A 22,489-nucleotide genomic window follows, 5' to 3' on the forward strand; every position below is an offset into this window, starting at 1 on the left:
GAGTTGGGCAAAACTTTTGGTGGTATTACAACCAACGGAAATTAAGATTAATCCTCTAGCAAAGCTAGGACTATCTGTAGATCCCAAGTAATGTGCAAAATACTATCCAATGAATGAAGATAATATATCTTGAACAAATGCAAGTAAACTTATTTTGTATGAACCATCAGACAGAAGGTTGGAATTATATCATGTTGACTGTAGTTTATGTTACAGTGAACACGCAAGTGAATGGGATCTATCCACAGGATAGAAGCAAATCCATCTTAGTGGCTTTGGAATTATGTATCACAGCATAAAGCAATTGCAGACAGGGTGCTCATACCTTCTTGTTGTCCTATTCAATACACCTTCCTTTTTTTTTTCTCATGGGTTGATATTACAAAACATATGCAGAGACAACTTATCTAGAAAAGAAATGAGTACCTTTCTTCAAATGAGTCCACCATAAAAGGAAATTTTGGTTGAATTCCAGTGGCTTTGCGAATCCATCTGTTCCCCAAAATCAATCTATCTGCAACATCATATAGATGAACTTCTGCAGCCTTTGAAATAATAGAGAATGGAATCCCATCTTGTGCAAGCTCTTCAAGGAGTTCATCAACCTGATATCATGTAACCATAACCATGCCTATGATTTTTATAACTCAATCCAAATTAAGGCCTGCTACACAGTAATTTTCCACTTGAACTTGAACTACGTCGAATATGAATATTATTAGTAAAACGCAGAAATAGTGGCTCTTTTCACAGAACAAATCAACAGAAGAAATAGAATGCACAGATTTCCCATGAATTTAAATTTTGAATACATATATTTGATTGAAATCTTTTTGTAAATTGTAATCACATTCTAGAGTTAGACAAAGAGAATAAAATGCATATCAGTCAGCCTTAGGTTTTGCAAAATTCTTCCAAGAAATAATCTAAGCTCTGAATATTGGTGAATAAGAAAACATAAAACTATATGGTATAACATTTTTGAAGGAACTCTATAATGAAACATCAATTAATGTCAATTTATCTCTGGAGGAGCAAAGCAACTATGAAAATGCTCCTGCAACAAATAATCTATTTTAAATTCTAATTTAGCTTGTGTCCTGTACTTATAGCAATATTATTAGTAGCAAACATAAAAAAAATATCTCATTCAAAATAACAAACCAACAAAAGAAATAACTTTCACAGATAACCCTTACATTTGAGTTTTCAAAGATGCAGACTTAATTAGCCAAAACTATTAAACATGTAATTAATATTCAATGCTGTAAACTTAACTAGCATTTTGGACACACAGCATATAATAGATCTATCAACCTTAAGGATTTTCCCAACTCATCAAAGAAATTATCTAGGATTTAGTCATTTGTCACCAAGACACTTGCAAATATAAAGCAAATTTATTTTTAATGCAAATCTCATAACAGAACGTCAAAGCATGAAATTTTACCTCCAAAGGCTCAGAGGAACTCTCAAAATGCTCATCAATTAAGTCAGTTGGAAAATCATCATCACCAATTTCTTGTCGTCTCTGTACATATCGATTTTGAATTAAGGATTCAAAGTGTTGATCAACTGAAGTCTCAAGAATGTCGTCCAACAACTGTTTATTAAAGAAGTATGGTGTAAACCTGAAACATGGAAAGACACACAAATCCCACTAAATCATAGACGAATTTAGAAAAGCCAGGGTGTCCTCCAAGGCATTTAATAGAAATACCCCATAAAGTACATTTGAGTTCATTGAAAAAATTGCTTTAGAAAACAAAAAAATTAAAGAAGAAAAGATGATGTAAGAAAATATATTGGAAGCATTTTTCTGTTTCACAACTAAAAGCCTGTTTAGAAGGTAGCGGTTGCACATTAGAGCATTAACAAAATTATTGTATACCATCTACTAGACATGCACTAGTTTCATGTATTTTACTTTGACAGAACCACCAAAATACAAAGCAGGCATATGAAGGCCATAAACCAATGTTCATTCTCTCCAATTGGATTTATATCATATTTAATAATGTTGGGAACGTGATATCAGATTTATGTACGCCTTTTATGTTTGGGCATGTCTTATCTAGGTCTCTAGGCATAGAGGATGGCCAAGAAAACAATTGTACCCTTTTATTAAAATTTTGGAAGCTTCCGCAGCTATCATTTTTGATTAATTTTTTATTTTTTGTGGGAGTTTGACCCACAAGTGATCAAGTCATCTCTAAGATGACCAATTTTCACAAGTAGTCATTAATCTTAATGCTCATCCATCATATATGTGATAATAATTACAAGAAAATGGGACCCACAAACCACAGCAGCACCTGTAAGAATCTATTGGTAAAGAGAAGGAATGGTGATTATTAGAAATTCCACCAATTTGAGTTTCCCATGCTCTAGCCTCTTTCCTAATTGGAAAAGCTTTTAAAGGATGCAATGCCTTGTATGTTTTCTTTGTCTCACAATTATAATCAGTGTGGGACTAATGTAATCTCAACCCAATATCTTGTACTTTGTTAAACGATTGGAGGATTCCAGTCATTATTTATTAGATTTAATTAGAGGATCTTTAACCTGTATATGTTTATGTTACCGCTATGATGACCAATTTCCATGAGTAATCATTTCTTTAATGAATTTTTTCTCATGTATGTTTAGGAAAATCACAATGCAATTGGTACCCAAAAAGCATACATGCACTCCAAGCATTTGTTACATGGTGTACAATAATAATGAGAAATCCACCACCTAAAAGATTTTCACCATTATTATCAATCAGGGATTAATCCAATATGAAAGCAATATCATGTGTTTTCAAAATAGTTATAGGCTTCAACAGTAGCCATTTTCAATTGTACTCTAGTTTCTCAAAGAAAGTGAATCGGGGGAATGTTTGAAGAAGAGATTCCCAGTAGAGTATAAATCAGCTTCTTTACATATGTAATTTGGAATAATTTATTCAACCAACATTGACTCCAAGCCTGCAATAAGTGAATAAATAGGCAGCTAGTTGGAAGCTTCATCTATCTTACTGTTTACATCAACCAAACTGAAGATCTTTCATACTATGAGTTATATTTCTTTCTCTTCCCTAAGGTTGTCCATTAGATTATAGCCTAGGTTAACAGCTTGAGTTAAGCTAACAATATGGGATTCAGGTGTGGCAGTTGCCCTCTTTAAGACCCTAGGTAATGTATGGCTTGGTGGTTAATTCAAGTTCTGAGAACCTAACTAAAGGTTTAAAAACTGAGCAACAAAACATAAAACTCATGCGCAATTGTGAAAGACATAGGGATGCAGAAGATCAGAAAGTTAATTATAGAAACGAAACATTACAATGAGTGCAAGGCTGAATGAATTATATAAACACAACTGCTTGCAGATCGAAATCTTGATCCTCAAAGAGATGAATTTGGAATACAACCGATTGTGTACTTATACACACCAAGGTTCCAACAAAAACCTGTTACAATTCCCCATGACTAGTGAGAACTTTCCAAATATACCCACTTGTTACAAATCCAGCATATTCGTTCAATGTGAAAGAGTACCCAAGCAGAATCCTCATGATATTTTATCATATGCCATCTTTCATACCCAGTGATATGTTTTCCTTTGGTATTCTTTTGATCTAAGTTGTCATTGGGCCAACTAGGTTTGCCCAAATTCTGAAACCATGATGTGTGCCAACAATGCAAGATTCCAATTGTCCGTTGGCTCCTTGACACGTCCACATTGTATCTCAAAATTTGAATTCAAAACTACACATATAAAAGTATTCCTCTTTTGGTGAAATAATAATAATCAATAATTTTTTATTCAATCTTACTTCTGGCACATGAAGATCCATTGCATTGGAAGCAACATACATCTGAGCTGAAAATATAATTCAAATTTTTCGTTAAGGTGTTGAAAGTATGCATCAAGAAATCCATAGCCAATTTGCCTTTGTGTTACTAACTATGTTCCACCAAGTTTCCGGAAAAGGGACGGGGATGCATTTCAAGGAGAGAAATTTTTGAGGCCAATTTAGTGGAAGGCTGGGGGCAGCTATATAAAAAATAGGGAAAATTTAAAAGATACGAGGAAATTTCAGATATTCGTATTGTAACATTGTTAAGGCATTCATTTACTTTCTAGATTCTTAATACATAACATTAGTGTTGAATTGAGAGTTCACATGAGAGTTGAACAAATTAACAAATGTCAAACTTAATTGTTTTCATAATTCATTGTCAATTTTCATATGATATATTAATATATTATATAGAATTAAAAAATATGACAAAATGCCCAAAGACTGCAATTTTCAACTACAAAATGGCAAAATCATAAAAAGTATGTTGTTGCCCCTAATTGTCATCTGCCAACACTGCGTCAAAATCAGACTCTAACTATAGGTCACTACCATTAAAAGGGGTTGCCTCCTCCAATGGAACCCCAAAAAATCCATCTTGTGCCTATTCCTCATCAACCTGGGTAGTATCTTCGGGATCAACATCCCACCATGAAGCTTTAGTCTATGAACTTTGAAATCTAATGATCCTAAAGTTGCAAGGCACTATGCATGGCCACCAACTTCTTTGTTCATCTAGAGGTAAGCTATTCCTCTCGATAGATTGGATGAAGGTGTATGTGGACCAATTACTCTCATTACCATCGGAATTGGCAACCAATGAAAGTAGGTGAATGGCAAGCATCCTCAACTCTAATGTATACATTTCATGCCATGTCCACCACCCAGTAGGATCAACTTGACCTAATGTGGCTCTATCTATCTTCACTTTGGTTTGCTGAATATTGGACCACAAATATTAGTAAAGGCAAGCCATTGTGTGAGAAGTATAGTCAACTCCTCACTTTAATACATCTTTCCAAGGGCCTTCATTAATCCTTCTTTCACCTCATTGTCACTAGAATACCTATCCTTAGAGGAATATAGGTAAAGTACACGAAAGATATCATATTTGTTCATTATTCAACTTAAAAAATTATTATATAATTATAATGTAATTAACATTAAATTATTATTATATTATGATATTGTAATTAATATTAAATCATTATTAAGATATGATTATATTATTATGTTTTAATATATTATTATTTCTATATTTTTATATTTCCATTAAACTATTTACAAAAGTAAAAAAACTTTTAGTGCCAAATTATAATTATTATTATATTTTTATTTTATATTCCTTCTTATCCTTATCCTCAAGAAAAAAGTGGATTTTATGTAGGGACAATTTCAATCCCCAATAATTAATAATATTAGATTAAGTTAATTGCAAAGTTAACTGATTGCATGATGCAGATAGAAGTGGAAGTGAAGATATAATTAGCTTTAAATAATTAAAAATTATTTAATTGAGTGAATGAGAGGAGAAAATAAATTAAATTAAATTAAAAAATAATAATAAATGTTTAATTTTGTTTTTCAAGCATTTAAGTGTCACAAACACGTCAAATTAAATGCTTCTAGTTTTTATTGACGGATGTTTTTGCATACATATGTGGGTCTAATACACCTACAGCATAATCACAAAGAGGGAACCTCCCAACCTTTTGTGTGTACCATTCTGAATTTAGAGCAAAGGCTGCCATATGAAGCAGGGCATTCATAGGGTTCCACCATTGCATCACAATGGCCTTAATATGTTGCTTATATAATGCCAAATCAGGATCCCTACTACAAATTGCTTGTTTCATACACCCATGTTGTCAAATGTCTCATAAATCTCTCCAAGACAAGTAGAGTCTATACAAGAAAATCTAATGACATATAATAGGTGAGATGATGGAACAATCATATTTGCAAACAAAAACTTGGCAACTTAAAAAATACTATAATTTCTTAAAAGAACACTTTTTTGCAAAATTCAATTACAAAATGTAGCAAATGAATCTAAAAACCATGAGGAAGTGTTTTCTATTAAATTTGATTCTTCAAAACATATGGATTACAAAAATCAAATCATCATTTGAAGTTGGATAGTGGATACAATAGCTAGTTGCTAAATGATAACTATTATGACTTTATGATGATTGTCTTTGAAAATAATCATCATAAATTTCATATCTAGGTGACTAAAAATATAACAATTTGAAGTTGTGTTGGTATATGAAGTCAATTTTGTTTATCCAACATTGATTGAATAGTTGGTGAATCTAAGGTAGTGATGTATGAGCCACGTGTGACGAAAGTAGAAAGTTAAGGCTGAAGGCCTAAATGGCCAAGGGATTGCAAGGGGATTGAGTGTAACCCCCTCACCATGTCAAAGGTGTTTCAGCAAGGCCATTAGGCTGAGCCAAAGCAAATTTTTGCCATTCAACATGTTTGTCAATTTTTAACAATTTGTAAAAAAAATTTTTACAAATTTCAATGCTTTTAAAAAAAAAATCTTGTTTTGAGATTTTTCACCACAAACTCACTGAGTTTTCACAAGTACTCACCAAAAAACCCTGCCAATTTTTTGCCAAAAAAATTGTCCCTGTAGACTCTGGAGTCAAACCAAGAAAAACTCATGTGAGTACTTGTAGTGTTTGCAAACTATGATGTTAGTTATTAAAAATCTGAAATTAATATTTTATAAATATTAATGTATTCAATGTTAAGTTTCGATCAGATTTGAATAGTAGGTAATTTTATTTTTTGTTTACACCTTGATCACAATCTGATATCAATACATGATATCAATTGAATCCTTCTAATTTGCTGTGTGTGTAATTCTGAATTCACTGAGTGTATAATCCACAATATGTTGCATGTGTGATTCTGAATTCACTGGATATCTATCTTCCACGATATGCTGAAGGTAACAATCTGCAATATATATCTATATGCCACGATCAGTATATGTTCACGAACTGCAATATATCAATTTCCCAAGATCTATATACTCACGGATGCTTGTGTGTTATTTGCCCATCACCAAGTGAGGGAGAGACGTATAATAATATATTGAATTCGAATGGCATCCTTCTAGAGACCGTGACCCTTCATAACATAAGACGTCTTTCTATAATCATGATTGGTTATACAAACCCAATAATAATGATTAATACTGATCACTAACACAAACCCGATAATGATAATAATCAACCTGATAAATAACATACCCGATAATAGTAAGTTTGGGTAAGGCAAATTTAATCATAAAAAACCCCAATAATATATAATCGGATTTAATAATAATATTAAGGGTGAATGCAGATTGATTGATATAATCAAATGTATAAGGCCGATAGGCCACTTACACATTTGATCTGCATAGTCAGCCTTATCGGATTCCAACTGAAGCTATATAATCAACATTCAATGTTAATATAAAAAAAAGATTGAAAAAATTGTCAAACTACAAAAAAAAAAAGTGTGGGGGGGGTGTGGTGGGGAACTGTAAAAATCAGATGGACCTATGCAGCCATCTCCGCCTCCCACAGCCATCATCTGTGCTTCTACACAAGCAACCACAAGCTCTCCATTCAACATGATAGTTTGGAGACTGACTTTGCAAAAAATGAAAACAAACATTCACACACCCAGAAAACCCTGATGGACAATGCCTTTCTAAACATATTTTAATTATAAAACCCTAAGTTTTAATGTACAAACTTTAGAGTGAACTAAAACAATTTTTTTGAATTCTCTTTAAGTTTGCCAAATTTCACACTTAATGGATTAAAATTAGTGAACATTGTGGCATACGTCAAAAGTGGTACATAGTATGATATACTTGTTAAACAAGTGTTTAGCCAACATGGTGCAAAACATCACATCTGAAGAAGCTTGGTACAGAAGAAAGCCAATGATAAGCCATCTATGAGGTTTTAGATCGCTTGCATCTATTTGGTTCTGGATGAGAAGAGGGGTCAGAACACTAAAGTTAAGGCACGTAGACTCCTTGATCGTGACATTTATCACATTATTTCCATTGCACATGTGGCTGTTGATGCCAAATCAGCTTTGAATCAGATTGTTTCATGCCCAAATCTTGGTAGTGACATATGGTTTGAAGATAGTGGGCAATTAGATGAATTGATGGATGAAGGATTGTAAGGTGGAAAATGACACTACAATGTAACATGTACAGCACATGGGATTGCTTGTTTAACTACAAAACAGGGCAAAAACATAATATATTGGAGGTTTTAAAGGAAGATAAATTTCAATAATCAAGAGATGAACCAAGAAAGAAAGAAAGAAATAGTTTATATTACTTTCCATGAATAACTAATAGCCCAAAGACACAATGGAAGACAATTCCAGGGCATATGAATTATGCTAAGTTACAAAACACAGATATCTGTAATGCCCCCATTCGAGACTTTCCTTGGTTTAGACCTGAAACCACAAGTCTAACTTAAATGAAAGTTGTAATATAGTTATAACTTATAAATATAATTTCATTGATTCTGAGAATATTTTTCTATAATGTTTAACTCATAATGCTAAGAATAGTTTGGAAGATGGAACTTATCTTGATAGATTTCTTTATTTGACAATGGATTTATGCTGATCATAAATCTCCCATAAAACCGATTACTATCTCCTTACAATCTGCTATAGAATTTCTTACAGTCTCCTCATAAGTTTGTCATAGAATTCTTCACCGTCTCTTCACCTAATTACAACACTTCTATTAATCGCTGCACTCAATATATGTGCATGGGCCCTTATTATATTCACAATTGCTATCTTTTTTTTATGAGATGTCCTTCTAATGGTGTTAGTCTTCCTCAGGTCACATATGATAACAATTCATTGCTGTGTCTGATCATTCTTTAAAATATGCAAATAATGGTGTTGAATCCTGATTGTTATCTCTAATCTGGGCAACCCTGAACGTGCCAAAAAGTAGATGCACTACTGGAGCTGATCCAAATATGGATATATGTAAAACCAACGATATTCGATAATGAATATATCGATTACAAATTTCCTTATTCGTTCTGTCTAAGTATGGTTCATACGTACAGATTACACCATACTAGACTAATCGTTATAATTCCATTAGTTTCTTGGCTTTTATCGATCCTTCATATGCATTGATCAAATATCTTGACCATTTCCAAGCAAGGCATAAACACTTGCATCTTCGTTTGGTATTCATATATGATTGATATGCTTATAGATGATCGCTGGTTGTTCATACACCGATAAGTCACTGTTTATACATCAGTTGACCCATTGCTTCTCTTCACTGCATAATATCTCTTTTCCCTTTATCGGATAAAATAGTTGGCACTTATGTTATTCTTCCTCATAAGATCGCATGCATTTCCCCATCTATTCTGCTATTTCAAGTGCCGTAAAAAATGAACTTCCTTCCCTGAATCCATTATCGATAAGAGTCCCATATATACATTGCCGTGTTGGAAGGATATACCCCTTCCTACGTTAAGAGACACGTCCATTCATCATTTCATTAACTAATGAATATATACGCTTAATTATGAGATATCTTCCTTGTTTAGTTGTTGCAAAGGCCGACAAATCTGACATGCGTCAGATTTGGTCTGCCACTATGTGTTTATTTAATAATTATTTAATAATAATTAATATTGATTGCAATATTAATATTTTATTTAATAATTTATTATAATAGAGAAAAAGGGTTAGTCATTAATTTCTAATAATATCTTGCTGATAAAAATAAATGGATGATTAATCAGTACACATAAGTATATTGATATTTAATTTAATTTAATTTTTATGTTTATTATTTTTTTTATTTTAATTCTATAATCATTATTTATTATTAAATTATATTTCGAAGTGGGGACATCACAATATCGGTTCTGGCACAGGCATGGGAAAGCCAATTTATATGGGACTTGAGTACAGTTTGTCATGGAGATGTCTATACATTAATATGTAAAAACATAGCCACAATATCAATATCCTGTACGTAATCAACATTAATGTAAAAAAAAAATTAGAATGGCACTTCATGATTTAAAATCTCCTAGGTTCATAGACTAGAATCTGTGATTAAGGTTAAAATCAGTTATGCTTTTTTTTCAACTTTCAACAGACACAATCCATGGGTTCCCCCTCAAAAACACTGACAGATAATGTGATCGCAGAGAACCCATTATGTTTCCAAGGAAAATCAGAATCAGGATCAGTACAAATACTGTTTCAATTCAGGTACGGAGAGGTGTTATGGAGAATTCATCAACATAGAAATTAAGCATTGACGTCTACTGTTTAAAGTTTAAAGTTTAAAGTTCTTTTGAGCCTCATTCTTAAGAAAAAAAAAATGGCTACAAGGATAGTATAACTAAACAAATCCTAATATAATGGTACCTCCAAGCACAATAGTTTGAACGTATCTCTAAAGGGCAGAACATATGATGCTTAATGATGAGAACCATTGCAAAGACAAATCAAATCAAACAACATACCATCTGACGCCATTAGTTGAAGCAATGGCAATACTGAGATTTTGAGCAGTGAAAACTGGAACACCTTTCAGTTGCTTTCCCCTTCTTAGCCCAGATTTCTCTCGAAGAAGTTTCTTAGCCTCCTTGACCTGTTTGAAGAATAAAATTCTTCTTTCAGTAACAGTTACAATCTACCAAAAAATAGTTGAAAAAATATAACTCAAGAAACCTTCTAGCTCACACCTGTTTTTCATTGGGAATAAATTGGAACATGTGAGGCCTGTCCTGCAGCAACAAATTAAATAGTATCAAATATGAAACAAGACTTAGAATGTTAAGCACTGCATTTTTTCTAAAGTTTATTTTTAAGAACTGGTAGTGAACAGCACTTAATTTGAGAGTACAAACTACAAACGCATTCTCCACTTTCAAAGTTATATTATTTAGCTTCCATGGTCTAGCAACTGGATTGGCATTAACGAAAAAGAGTGCCAAATCCTAGTTTTGAATTTGATACACAATTGCAAGCAGTAATTCATCCCATGACATATATTGCCTGAACAAGCCAAGGTATAAACATCAAAATATTGCACCTTGATTAATATGCACAAAAATACAATATGATGGAATGAGGCAACTTTACTTAAGAAAGTTTAATTTGTTAGTGTATTTAACCAAACCTACACCAAAAAAAAGCATAGCGAAAATTGAGACCAACTACACAAAGAGACAGGCAAAATTTGTCATTTAAAGAAAGATAAAATCTATAAAAAAGGAAAATAAAGCTTGCAAAAACAAAAGTAAACTCATATCACAGACGGTAATAAATACAATGCTCCACCCAAATCATACAAGTTTCCTGCTATTGTCAATTTAGTTGGCCTCCGAGCTCTCATTTTCCTTAGTGATCAGATAATGGACAATACTTTAGATTCCACAAATTTGTAAAGATCATTAAACCCAGGCAAAACACAAAATTTGGATGGTAGCAGATTATAACAGTATCTGTCTAGATCAATACATAAGAGAATCCAACCCATATTACAAAATTGGCAAATAGTCAAAATGCATAAATGTACAATATATTTCAATGATCCACCAATACTAAATACCTAGGTTGCCGGTTCAGGTTCAGGTTCAGGTTCAAAGAACCGGTACACCGGTATGGCAAAATTTTGAAAAGGGGTTTGGGTTCGTTTGGGTTCTTTAGTACAAAAACATGTAAATTTTATATATATATATGCATGCAGCCTATAAGCATGAATTAAGATTAGCATGTCACATAGCATCATATAAACAACAAAGCCAACATAAACTTGTAATCATAGCATCATGATCATACCATAACAGCATCATATAAATCAAGTTTAATATCAAAACGATAAAATATTCAAGTATCATTGTTTCAACTTTCAACAATTTAAAGTTTGATCATCAAATGGATTCTCTAATTCATCATCCTCATTCTCCTCCTCCTCATCATTGACATTGAGATTAGACGAATCAATGCCAATGCCACTTACACTTGCACTTGCACTTTAAGTTTGCTCGCTATCTGAGTCATCAAATGCAACAAGCTGAGAAGTGAAAGCATCCAAATCAGTATGCTCTGGCTCTATATCCACATCTTCGTTTCCCCTTGCTTGTAGTCATGTTGCTTGTGTGAAATGAGCCAAGTTAATGTTTTAAAACTCACTTTTAAGGTTATATTTTAATTTATTTATGTGGTGGAATTCAAAAAAAATTAAATTTTGCAAAAAAAAAAACTATTTTTGGGCTGTCAGACCCCTGGGTTCGACCTGGGTCCTCTTGGGTTCGACCTGGTTTGAACCAGGCCTGTGAATCACGGACCCTGTCCAGACCAAAACCAGACCGGACCAGTGCTAGGGGTCTAGGGGGCCGAACCCAGTAACCTAGCTAAATACCATATGACCATACTTTTTTTGGTTTATTAAGATAAATCCCTGCTATAGGCTATGCAAGCCAGACAGCAATTGCAGTAAGGCATGATCGATTTCTATTCTATAGATTTTGATGACCAATTTGGCATTAGTAGAGCTATACAATTAATTAGCCTAAAAATAAAAGTGAAATGCATCTTCAGATCTGAATCTTGACCAATGACATTTGAAGCTCACAACCCACACAATTTCCTCACTCCCTTCTATTACAAATTATGTTATCAACTATATCAGCTCCATTAGCCAAGGAGACCTTTAACTGACACTGTGTCATATTCCCGTGTAGACAGCAGGCAATGATTAGAAACATTAAACAATACATGTACAAAAATATATATTTTCAATACATCAATTATTTTTACCGCTTAAAATACGTTTTTTCTTAACTAGTGGGAGTAATGAAGGGATGCGTCCATTCCCAAGCCACCTCCGGAATAGACACCATGTTTCAAGGGGAATCGCGTGGTTTCAAAGAGGTATAAACCCGCACCCCAAGGAAACACGGGAAAGGAGGTGACAAGGAGAGAAGGGCAAGGAGAAGCATCCAATAGGTAACTTCGTTACTCAGTAATAATATTTATTTCAGTTTTCATAATTTATGATGCCTAGACAACCATGAGGACTGCCTTGGGAACACATCAGTCAGCAGACGATGTGAAAGGGCTAGTCGTTGGTTCTTCCCAGCGATGAAGAACCAACGCCTAGTAAGCAGCCCTCCCCATCGCCAGCAGGCTAGTACGTCCCCAGGCCAATCCGCTTAAATGTCGAAATGATGAAGTATGTCTTTGTGCAAGTTGTATTAAATCTGCTTTCATTCCTCATATAACTGTAATTAATATAATTTAACTAGTGGCCCAGATTAATTGCTAAATCGGTTCCATGCCTAAAAATGTGTTGCCAAATGAACTAAGCACATTTGTAATGTACAAAAGGGTAAAATGAACTTAATCTTCACGCTAGATAGGTAACCTGCAATATCAGGTTTAGTATGTTGCATTAAAATACACTTTAGTGACAGATAGAAGAATAAAAACAATTCATTCATTCTCAAACACAACTAATAAGTAAAGAAAAGGAATACTAATTAATGATAGTCATGTTTCTACAACTAGGCACAAATATAATGAATTAATCCCTACAAATTTATATATAATGGGTAAATGTTAACCAAGTAATATAGTCATGAATCTATGTTTTCTGTAGGCATTTATTATCTTCCTGATATCCTCTGTTTGTTAGTACATTCAAGATATGAGTGCAAGCCAGGTGTATGTTGGGCCCATCTTCAGGTGGCCCTATTAGCCCTAAGAGACGGGATGGGTCTGGATGGGTAGCCCAGCCAACCTGGAAAATCCTCAAAATCTAGAATGGGTCGTGTATGTATTTTGTGCTGCAATAATTATGCCACTGATCTAATATTACTGCTGACATATAAAATGAAATATCTAAATGTTGCAGGAAACCATAAATCCTTTTGTGGCCCTAAATCCAACCTTCGGTGGATAGATCAGGCCCTAATTATCAGGAAGGCGAGGCAGGTACAGCAAAGGTTCATTACACACAGTTGTTAGTAACTGATGGGACTGAGTCTCTACTTGTTTAGTAGAAGAACCTGAAAACTCCATCTCTGTAGTCTTTGTCATGGTGCTAATACATAGGTATTTAACTCAGCCAAAATGTGTTCATACCATTACTCCTTAAATCCACACTTAGGACCAGATCTTACTATAATTTTACAACAATCTGCATTGACAAATCAAAACCATTTACTTAATTATTAATTAAAATGGTTTAATTTACAAATTCAACCGGCTTTGTTTGCCAAATAGTTCAGCAAGCCTTACATTGATCCAAATTATATCATAAAATCATCATAAATTCAGTTGATCAAGAAGAACAGCTGTACTTATTTGATAACGAGATTCAAGAAGAACTTAAGAGTTAAGACACACTTTTAGCCTCATAAAGACAAAATTGGACAAGGTAGAGATGCAGAGTCAGATGCAAACCAGGGCAAATGGTTATATTGGGGCTTGAAGATGATTATTGGGAAAAGGTTACTCAGATTAGTTTTGGTTGTTACAAAACTATTCCATATGGGATTAAATAGCAGAACCAAACATCAGAAGTTGAATCATATATACAACTCACTTTCTCATTCCTTATTACAAATATACCCCTTGGTGATCAAGCACGTGCATGGAAGCATAGCCAAGAGTGATCTAAAGGAATTACTGAAGTAAGAGATGACAACAACAGCTGAGAGCAGCATTCAAGCATGCTGAAGTAAAAATTAATTTATGGCAAGAAAATCTTATAGAGCTACATTGCTTGTGAATGCTAGCAATTATTTTTTTAGAATTTGCAAGCTTATGGTGAATCCTTGTGTTTATCTCTCTCTGTTTATGTTTCAATTCATCACTTGTTCATTTTCATTCCATGCAACTACCTCACATACTAAAGCACTTAAGAAATCATCTTAATATGTTTAGATACAACCCTAGACTTCTTTTTTTTATTGTTTGTTTTGCCAAACAACTTAACCACAATCAACATAAGATATGAAAGGTCACTGCTGTAGCATTAGTTATATTTTTTGATAATGCAAACAAGGGTTCTGTGCTAATGAAATTTTCTGATTTGATATTTAGCAATCTTTCTTCAAATGCTTACATGGTTCATGAGTTTATTGCCTTTACAATGAAATATTATATTAGGAAATGAAAGCACGATAAACAACCAACTACCTCACATTCAAAAATACCTCAAATTTAAAGTATTACATGCACTTTAGGGTGTATTGCAGCAGTCCAACTGAACAGTCAACAGCAGGTCTAACATTCAGCGTTTCATAGTCATCATGCAAAGCTCCAAAGGCATCAAACAGGTCAAAGAAACACTCAATATCAACACCCAACACTCCTGATTGCTCAGAATGAATTTTCGGCCTTCCTAACACCTGAAAATCTCATCTACCAAACTGGAAACAAGCTCAGAATGTCTGCAACAGTAAACTGGGTGCTGGGTACATAGCTGACTCCCACCAAACTGGCTTGCAAACAGTCCAAATCATTCAACCAAGATGCCAAAATGTATTTCCCAAGGTCTGGAAACAAAATACAGCAAGAAAAAAGGTTGCTACAGCCAACGAAAGCATGAAACCAACTTCATAACCTTATCATGGTCACTCCACAAGGGACACTCAACAGAAAAAACCCTTAAACAACTATATCCTGGTGGCCATGCTTTGGAAAACTGTATGATTAGTCACCCACAAAATTAAACCCTTTCTAGCATCTTTTTTTAATACCAAAAGAAGGTTCTGCAAATAGGGCATTGCGCTAAACACTTAGTTGTATGGCCAACATTAAGAGCACCTGAAAACACCACCAAAAAATCTTTGCTAATCACCAAAAAACAAACCCACAAATCTGCAATCAAAATACCTTGTATATTTTCATTTTCTTCAAACCCCAATTTTGGAAAATCTATGAAAACCAATGTGTTTCTTGTGTGAAAACATCAAACTAGCTAGGGAGCATCTTTCACCACCAAAACTAGGGTATTTGACGAGGGTTTCCGTCCTCAATCAATCTCGGAATAACTTTTTTGTTCCAACAACATTTTGTTATGTGTGTAAACTCTGTATGAAGAAACAAGAGCCCAAACTCCAATTTATAGAGTTTGGAGACAATGAAGGCACTTTCAAAAATTTAAATATTTAATTTCCCTCAAAAAAGTCTTCAATAAGCTTTTAAAAATAACTTAAGTTTTATGTCCCCCACAACCTAGGCGTCCAACTATGGGGTCAAAATGTAGCACTTAATTATTTAACACTAAAGTGAATAATTTAAAGTCACTTTATAACTTTAGTGTAAATATTGAAATAATATCCATCACCTTACGAAACTCGTCAAGACACTGAAAATAGAAATCCGATCATGTCAAAACATAACCAAAGCTAAGAGATGATAATTGATGCCAACACGACCACACGCTATAAATAGCAATGTTCTTCAAGAACCAAAGAGAGCAAACCCAAATAACCCAAACAACTCAGTGCAATGCAAGTCAACAATTTACTATAAATAGAAATGTTCTCTGTGGACCAAATAGAACAAACCTAGAAAACCCAAAAAGATTGGTACCATACAAGCACTTACTATAAATAGCAATGTTCTTCAAGGACCCAAGAGAACAAACCCAAAATAACCCAAAAAGATTGGTGCCATGCAAGCACTTACTATAAATAGCAATGTTCTCTAAGGACTGAGAACAAACCCAAAAAGATCCATGCTAGACGAGCACTTACTATAAATAGTGATTGCTACTGAAACCCACTGAAATGGAGAAATAAGCTTACCAAGAACATTACAACTCTCCTAGCGCAATTGGAAACCTACAAAAAACCCTAAAAATTGGCCAATGCTCGAAGAACAAGATGGCATAAAAATGGGGATATGTCCTCCCTCCCCAAAGATTGCTTGTCCTCATCCAATACTAAAACATAAACTAATTGATCCCGAATAAAACTCAATGAGACTCCAAGATCCCAAATTAGTCTAGAAGGTTTGTAGCTCCATCCGCTTGAGACACTAAACTGATGGGCTCCTATGGAAGTGATCTCCTAAAATCCTCCTATAAGAAGAGCAACCAATCACCGCAAGATCTGGTCAACTCCTTAGCGAATTGCTCTCCATAATCGAAAATACGTGGCACCATAGGAAACTCAAGAAAGTTAATGCTAACTTCCTCATTGTCATCACCATGCACTCTAGCATAATGGTCGTCACTGAAAAGTAATCTGTTGTTCCAACCATAAGTGCAAGCTGAAAACAAGAAATAACCACTAATTGATGCCCAAACTCCCATCCAACACTAGACTAGGTTAGTTGCAACGCTTATTACCTTCATGTGAAACCAAAAACCAACCATGTCAAAAGGCTGAATGGTCTGAAAATACTTAAATCTGCAGATGTTCAAGTCTAACTTTTCAAAATTTAACACCCAAAAGAAGAACCATCGCTACAACACTAAAAATCATTACCCAAATAAAATTTCTGATCATTCCTTTGGCTACAAATGCCTTCCCAAGAGTCACCAATTGAGTAGTGTACCAAATTTCGCTCAAAATCTCTCTCCAATCCACTTGTATGAACACAAACGAACTCATAAAATGACTGTTACAAAAGATAACAACAGCATTCTTTTCACACTTTTGATCCACATCCTCCCATGGTATGCTTGTCCCATCATCTTTAATTCCCAACAACCCATGCAAATGATTCTAAGCATAGGTACTCACCCCTAAAATGGCTCCATCATGCTGAGGCCCATCAACCTCTAAGTCACAATAGTACTCCTCTCCCTGTGGTGAATCTACAAACTCATCAATTATACTATATTAATCCCATCCATCAAAATCCATCACAAGAAGCAAACCATCAATAGGTATTTGCTCTTCACCTAAACTATCAACATGCATCTCAAAGTCCCTACATACTTTGTGTTCCACCAATAAGATAACTATTGATGCAGTAAAAGTACGCACTAATCCTTTGTCAACCCAGAATAGAATGCTAAGTATCCTATTCTCTCTTGAATAAGGAAATCCCTAATATTGTTCGGAATGATCAAAGGGGACAACCTCGAGGTTCCAACTGTCAGGTCTTGACTGCTTAGGATAACTTAGCGATTGATGTGTTTTGCTGGTAAACACGAGGGGACTTACGGATACAACAAGCTGGCCTGCATCTGACGATGCTGTGAATCTCAAGCTGGGGAAATAAATAACAAAAGAGATAGAGTTTAAGGATCCTAAGGACAATGATATTAATGATTGATGTTGCGGGTAAACAAATTTCCAACAAACCAATCCTTGCTTAGCCAAAGATATACTCACAACTCCGCAGGAATAGTGCAAGCTCCAAGGGAAATAAGGAGCTTCAGACTGTAGGTACTCATTCAGGCACCCAATTTTGGTGTAGCCTAAAACAAACATGTACGGTTGAACTAAAAACAATAATAAGGTTCAGACTAACCATGCACAGGGACCTACAATCAGCAAGACCCCAATGGTATGAAACTCAAATCACATCAAATACCCTCACATTTCACCATTATCATCACTAAACTCTAACTTTAACTGACCAGATGAAAAGAAACCATGCAAACAAAGGAGAATAAATGACAAACACCATACTTCAATGTTTATTTATTTGTTTCAATTGCCATTACAACAATTTCTGCTCAACAATCCTATTCTACTTCTACTCCTAATCTGCTAGATGCTAACTGCTAACTCTAAAAACTCTAACTATCTAACCTTCTCTAACTCCTAAAATCTAACCCTTTACAAAGAGAGGTTCAGGCCTTTTATAGGTTTTACAGTTTGAATCAATGGCCAAGATTGAAACCATCCAGTGGCTGTGATCTGCCTTCTAGAAGCCTGGCAACTTTAGCCCATGCCTAGTAATTCTCACAAGTTCTCAATTGTCCCTTTTCAACCACTTCTTCAGCTACCAACAACTATTTTACATCAATTTTGTAGATAGGTAGCTAAGAAATAACTAACGTGTCCCATTTGTTTTAAACTGCATTAATGGGGCTCACGAGTAGTTATTTTACAGGTAGGCAATTCTGTTTTACAACAAAAATGATTTTCTGCTGTTTCCAACTGTGTATTTCTGATCCTGCACGTCCTGTAGGATCTTGTAAGCACTTGCCTTCAAGAGACTTGAAACAGCATCACTTTGGTCTTTTTGTGTCGTGGTTGTATCTTTCATCTGGTTGAATCGATCCTCGCCATCATCATGCTTCGCCTTCACCTTTCAGCTTCATTACGATCACAGCTTCATATGTGTGTTGGATCTCCTCCTGTCGCCCCAGTGGTGGTTTCACCTCCCAAATCCTCGCATGGTGCCATTCATCCTACACAAACAAGTAAATCTAGAATCAATCACTCATTTTTTAAAATAGACCCAATTGTTGTCACAGTGCCACTCTTGGTACACTGCGATATTGTGTTATGATTTTAAGACTTTGGCCTTCATCCCATCAACTAATTTCTCCATTTGGGGCATCCACCACAGCTCGATTCTGGTCAACAAAAATCAAGATTACAACAAGCTTGCCATAGTGTGAGCCATATTTGATAGGAGCAATTTTCTCAATTTCCACGTAGTACTGGAAGACATAGCGAGCACAGCTCTGGTTTGTTGACTAAAACAAGTTGCTCCTCTCACTCACAGCTTCTCAAAATAATCAAATATGCCTTTCCAATGCCAACACCGAGAAAAAGAAAGTGCTTTATTTTAAACTTTGGCTTTAATGTTTTAAGACAAAATTTGGTCATATACTCGACAATGTTTTTATCAGGCTTTATAAGGAGGAAAATACAATATTAGATCTTTTGCACTCCTTCCTCTTAAAAAGACCGGAATTTGTGCCATTCTTTGTGTTGGCTTTGATCTTTAAAATGCCCTTAATACAAACTTCGGCATTTTGTCAACGATTTTGGGAAAAAATGCCCTTTGTTTTTAAAATGCCACGCACTTTAGCTTATATGTTTAAAAAATTTGTGCTCTCCCCCTTTTTCGGTAGTTTCTTTGATGGAATAAAGACAACACCAAGCTTTCGTTTTTTGCTCTTATGCCCAAGGCTTATGTTATCTATTTCGATCTTGCTCTTAGCTCATTCGAGCTCTTATCGGTGATTACAAAAGCTTTGGTTATAATAGGCACAAGCTTATTTTTTATTTGCCTCAACTGAGTCTCAACTTCATTTCGTTATAATTCTCAATACTTTGAAGGCATTGTGAAAAGTGTTTGGCATTAAAATATTCGAATTTCATTTTTACTCGACCCCCTTTTATGCTATCAAGATATCTCTCGGCGAATGTAAGAGGATTTTATTTCATTTGCTTTAGACTGCTCCCAATACATTAACATTCTTCACAGGGATGGGAGTCATGGAGACAACATGCGATAAGAAGAGAAAACTTGAACCTTATACTGGCCTCGATTGTCTAATGGTTTTGGCGACTTTCGGTATTTTTCACGGCATTTGGAGAGATAGAAAGGGTAAAACAAGTTCGCTTTGCTCCAAATGATTTACCTATACTTGACATTTTTGCTCTTTGAAGACGCACTAACACCAGACTCAGTGTTTTTCACGAGATTTGGAAGACGAGGGAAGGAAACAATTTGATTGCCCTAGCAGAGAAGCCGATTTTGGCTTATGTCCTAAACAAATTCGACCTGTCATATTCTAAACACGAACCTCAGTATTTTTATCAGTTGCTAATAAACGATTTCAAGATAACAAGCAAAATGATCAAAAAGCTCATTGCCCAAACTTTGTATCTTTCCAACGCCATCACTTCTACTCATGCGATTGGTATTTTTTGAGTGAGTCACGAATCCAAGCAGAAGTCGAGGTCTTATCGGCATGGATGGGAGCTTGAGAAAATGTATTTTACCTTTGTCTCGTTTCATCACATATCCGACACTTTGGTTGGCATTTTCATTGGGATTTTGAAGGGCTTTGCAAGGGTTTAGATTTCAGAACGCCAACCTCTCTCACACGGGCAGGCTGGAAGCAGAGGGTCCCCTCTCTAAGACAAGGCGTGATGTGGCATGTACAACAATAACAAGTGATATTTGCATGGTGCAAGGGATGGTAGGACTAACATGGGATGTCATATCTCATATGTAGATAGGTTCCACAAACACCATCTCATACCTAGTTATGGAATCTAGTGATGGTGTCTTCAAGATGATGAAGCCTTCATGCACAAAGTACCCCATGTGAAAACTTCATATTCATTCAAAATGAATGACATGATGGAGTGTATGGAGGTTATAATTTTCTTCATATGAACATCATTAATGGCAGCCCAAAAGATTAGAAACATGACAAATAGTATTTCCACAAAAGCAATATCTAGCATAACATAACCAAACTTGAATTTTGCAAAGTCTTTAGTATAGTTACCCTCTTACCAAACAATGGACTGCTGAAACTATCCAAACCCTGAAGATTATCCAAAATCAATTGGAAAACCTTCTTCATGATCTTGCTGTTATAAGGAATTTTGGAGCTATTATTCTAGTAATTTCACTTATACCAAATGCAACATCACATATCATGCAAGGCTGAGCCAAAGTGAACTGAATGCAATGATAAGATGAGAGATCCGACGTTGTCTTAACTTGCAAACTGAGATTCTTGTATGGAAGACAGCCCTTTATTCTTAATCCCCATCATCTTAATAGAGCCCCTGGATCAAATGCTCGTGTGTAGGCATGCATGGATTCTTTCACCTTTGTTATGATGCATCAAAACCTTGTAAGGGCAAAAAGAACAAAGCATCAATCTTCTGCTCTCATGATTACCTTCAAGTCTTGGATTATAATCTAGAAAATGGTCAATTTGCTTACCTTCAGTTGCTAGTCTGAAAATTGCAGCAGCCTTAAATCCAACATTTTGCTCAAGTGTATACTCCCTAACATAACTTTCCTGCAAACTAAACCTCTATATTTCATGAATTGAGACAAACTGCTCATAGACTAAAATAACATCATCATAATGATCAAAACCTCATCAACAGTTGCTGATTTGAAATTTTCAGTGTGCTCCAAGCCTTCATTAATGTTAAATGAGGCATATTTCTCCTGCAAAACTCTGGACGAGATCATCCTAGTATTCTACCTCATAAAGTGGGTTATTAAATGATATCTCTGCTTTCATCTGAAAGAGTGGATTGTCATAAACTTGAAGGTTGCTTTCAGCATCTTGTTTAGGACAATCTTTCCCATGATCTAACTCTCCTTCACAAGGAGGCTCTATGTTTTCTTCAGGAGGTCTTAATAAAGTAATATTGTTATATTTAGCTTGTAATGGTTATTTAAGTTGTTTAGTTAGTTTTAGTAACTTTCTTTTATTTCTTGGTTTTATTGCTTCCCTTTTAGAAACATCGTTTGTAATCTCTATTTAAGGAGTCTTCAGCTCCTTTGTAATTAATCAATTATCATTTCATGGTATCAAAGCAGCGGTATTTTCTGGCTAAACATTTTGTGAAAATTTTTAGTAGTATTTTTGAACGATTTTTTTTATAAAAATCATGGGCCTTTTTGATTGGAAAATTG

At 34.8% G+C, this 22,489-nt stretch overlaps 1 protein-coding gene across 1 annotated transcript in view; it reads right to left on the reverse strand.

The window, feature by feature from the left end:
* LOC131069234 (uncharacterized) overlaps window positions 1-22,489 on the reverse strand; it is a 199,645-nt gene that overhangs the window by 24,954 nt on the left and 152,202 nt on the right. Inside the window, exons 4-7 of the mRNA XM_058004597.2 lie at window positions 10,624-10,665; window positions 10,402-10,529; window positions 1,451-1,631; window positions 427-605 (exon numbers count right to left, since the gene is read on the reverse strand). Coding sequence (XP_057860580.1) covers window positions 427-605; window positions 1,451-1,631; window positions 10,402-10,529; window positions 10,624-10,665 — 530 coding nt within the window. The remainder of the gene's footprint in view (window positions 1-426; window positions 606-1,450; window positions 1,632-10,401; window positions 10,530-10,623; window positions 10,666-22,489) is intronic.

The sequence above is a fragment of the Cryptomeria japonica genome, chromosome 7 (genome assembly GCF_030272615.1).
Source record: "Cryptomeria japonica chromosome 7, Sugi_1.0, whole genome shotgun sequence".
Lineage (NCBI taxonomy): Eukaryota > Viridiplantae > Streptophyta > Pinopsida > Cupressales > Cupressaceae > Cryptomeria > Cryptomeria japonica.